This window comes from Monodon monoceros, unplaced genomic scaffold, assembly GCF_005190385.1.
Source record: "Monodon monoceros isolate NGI ecotype Baffin Bay Population unplaced genomic scaffold, NGI_Narwhal_1 Super_Scaffold_16, whole genome shotgun sequence".
NCBI lineage: Eukaryota > Metazoa > Chordata > Mammalia > Artiodactyla > Monodontidae > Monodon > Monodon monoceros.
This window is the reverse complement of record NW_021703772.1, coordinates 1,116,603-1,119,040: the sequence shown is the minus strand read 5'-3', so window position 1 is coordinate 1,119,040 and position 2,438 is coordinate 1,116,603. Positions and strand designations below refer to the sequence as shown.

The following is a 2,438-nucleotide window of genomic DNA, read 5'->3' as shown; positions in this document are numbered from 1 at the left end:
CCCCCCCACCCCTCCCCCCCCACCCCCACCCACTCAGACTGGTCATCCCAGAGAATGGGGTGGGGAAGACGTGGCGTCGGGGTTGGCGGTGGGGGGAAGAGCACAGACCCCACCGGGCCTTGGGGCGGTGGTGCCCGAGGGCCAGGCCAGGAGCAGGGTCCGGGGTGGGGGTCTGGGCCCACTGGGCCCTGGGCGTGGACAGCCGGCGCATCTGAGCTCCTCAGAGGCCCTAGGACCCCAGGCCTGCCGGGGCCCGGCCTCCCCACTCCCCAGACCTGTCCCCTGGCAGTGCCCCCCTAGCCCGAGCTCCCTGGAGATGGGGCCTCTACAGAGGCCTGCAGTGGTGGAGGCAAGGACAGTGGGGCCCCTGCTGCGGCAGTGTGACTGCAGCCCTGGGGCCCGCGGGCGGGAGGGGCCGGGGAGCAGCCAGTGTGACAAGCGGCCGCCCACAGATGTCCCGCATGTACACCATCCCGCTGTACGAGGACCTCTGCACCGGCGCCCTCAAGTCCTTCGCCCTGGAGGTCTTCTACCAGACGCAGGGCCGGCTGCACCCCAACTTGCGCCGGACCATCCAGCAGATCCTGTCCCAGGGCCTGGGCCCCGGCACAGAGCCCAGCGTGGAGCAAGGCGGGGCCGGAGCGGACTCGGAGGCGGACACAGACGCACCAGCCCTGCTGCTCGGGGACGAGGCCCCCGGCAGCGCCATCTCTCTCAGGGATGTCAACGTGTCTGCCTAGCCCTGACTGCTCGACACCACGATTGTGCCTTCCGGGCCTCGGCCCACCGTGACCGTGCCCCAGCCTGGCCCGCGTACCCCTCCTGCAGGCTCTCTGGGGGCACCCCCGGGGCCGGCCAAGGCCCGGGGACCTGGTCCCCACAGCCCTCTTGCACTGCAGGCCTGGTGCGGCCAGCACACGCCACACCCTCTTGTCTCAACACTGACTGCCAGGCGCTGCCCCTGGGTCGATGGCGACTGCCACACCGTGCCTTACATCTGCCGGGGGCCTGGGCCATGCTGTCCCCCCAGCGTGCTTCCTGCCCGCGGACCCCGTACCCCACCCCCGGGGATGGCAGCCTCGGTTGGCCTCCGGCAGAGGACGCAGACATGCCCTCCGTGTGGGGGGCAAGGGACACCGAGTAAAGGGTGGATGTCCCTGGGGAGGGGCCCCCCGGAAAGCCTTAGCTCCTCAGGGAACACGGGATCCCAGGCCCCAGGGGGAGTGGGACAGGACAGTCTGTCTTGAGGCTGCCTGGGGCCAGTGCAGCAATAACACACAGGGAGGGGCAGGCAGCGCTGGTGCTCTTTCTAGGCCCACCCTGCTGGAAGAGGCCTGGGGAGCCCAGTGCTTAGAGCCGGGCCCCCCGGGGGACCACTGTGCAGGGTCACCGTGACTGTCCCATTAAACCTCCACTCTGCAAACTACCTCCCGGCCTGTTCGTCCCAGCTCCTTCACACCTGCCCAGCTGCCGTGGGGCGGGTTCCTGAGCTGGTCACCGCCAGACACGCAGGCCAGAGGCCGGAGGAGCTGGGTAGTGCTGAGGCTCTTTTCTGCCCCCCAGCCCCTCCTGACCATCCCGGCTCTGCCCTCGGAAGCCCCCGATCCTGCCCGGCAGCCCTGGGGGTCTGAGCGCCAGCGGCACCCTCCACCCTCCCCAGCCCCTCCCCCCCACCCCGGACCCCCAAACACCAAAGCAAGGAGGCCACTTGTCACCACCCTTGCTGCGGGCCTTTCTCAGCAGTGGTCCCCCATCCCAAACTGGAGTAAAGGAAGAGGTGAGTGTGACTTTGGGGAATGGAGAAGGAAGGACGTCTGCAAGCACAGGTGCAGTCGAGGCTGCAGGTACTGGTGGGGCTTGGAAGAGGGAGTGAGGTTGGGGACTCCACTTGGGGCATCGCCACGAAGGATGGCTAAGCTGTGGACACTGGGATTGATGCAGCCACTGCGACAGAGGGCAGCGATCGGGCCCTGGTCCTCCTGGTTGCCCGCGGGGTTGGGCTCACGGGGTGGCACGCCTCTAGTGTGGGTCTCCCACCAGCATTACACGCTCTGGCCCTGCAGTGACATGTCACCTGACCAACTGGCCGGACCCAGTCACAGAGCCCCCCACCCCCACCCAAGGGGCCAGGGCGAGGGAGGACCGCAAATGGTGGGCCAGCAGCCCTGGCCCTGCCACATCCGGCCCCCAGGTCACCAGATGTCCCACTGATTCTCCTTCCTGCACTCAAGATGCAACCCCTCCACCTCACCCCCTTGCCCCGGCCAGGAGGTGACTTGGTCCCATCCAGTTACGGTCCAGGGTCTCGGGGGGCTGTCCCAGCACGAGGGCCCGGTGGGGCTCCACTCGGCCCAGCCACTCGTGAGCTGGAAGGCCAGTCACCCGCCCGCAGGGAACAGGGACAGGGCGGCAGCAAAAACACCCCTGCGGAGGGAGAA

At 68.7% G+C, this 2,438-nt stretch overlaps 1 protein-coding gene across 1 annotated transcript in view; it reads left to right on the top strand.

The window, feature by feature from the left end:
* Positions 1 to 1,426, top strand: part of RNPEPL1 (arginyl aminopeptidase like 1) — a 15,768-nt gene extending 14,342 nt beyond the window's left edge. The window contains 1 exon segment of the mRNA XM_029225590.1: positions 440 to 1,426. Coding sequence (XP_029081423.1) covers positions 440 to 740 — 301 coding nt within the window. The 3' untranslated portion in view covers positions 741 to 1,426.
* The last annotated feature ends 1,012 nt before the right edge of the window (positions 1,427 to 2,438 follow it).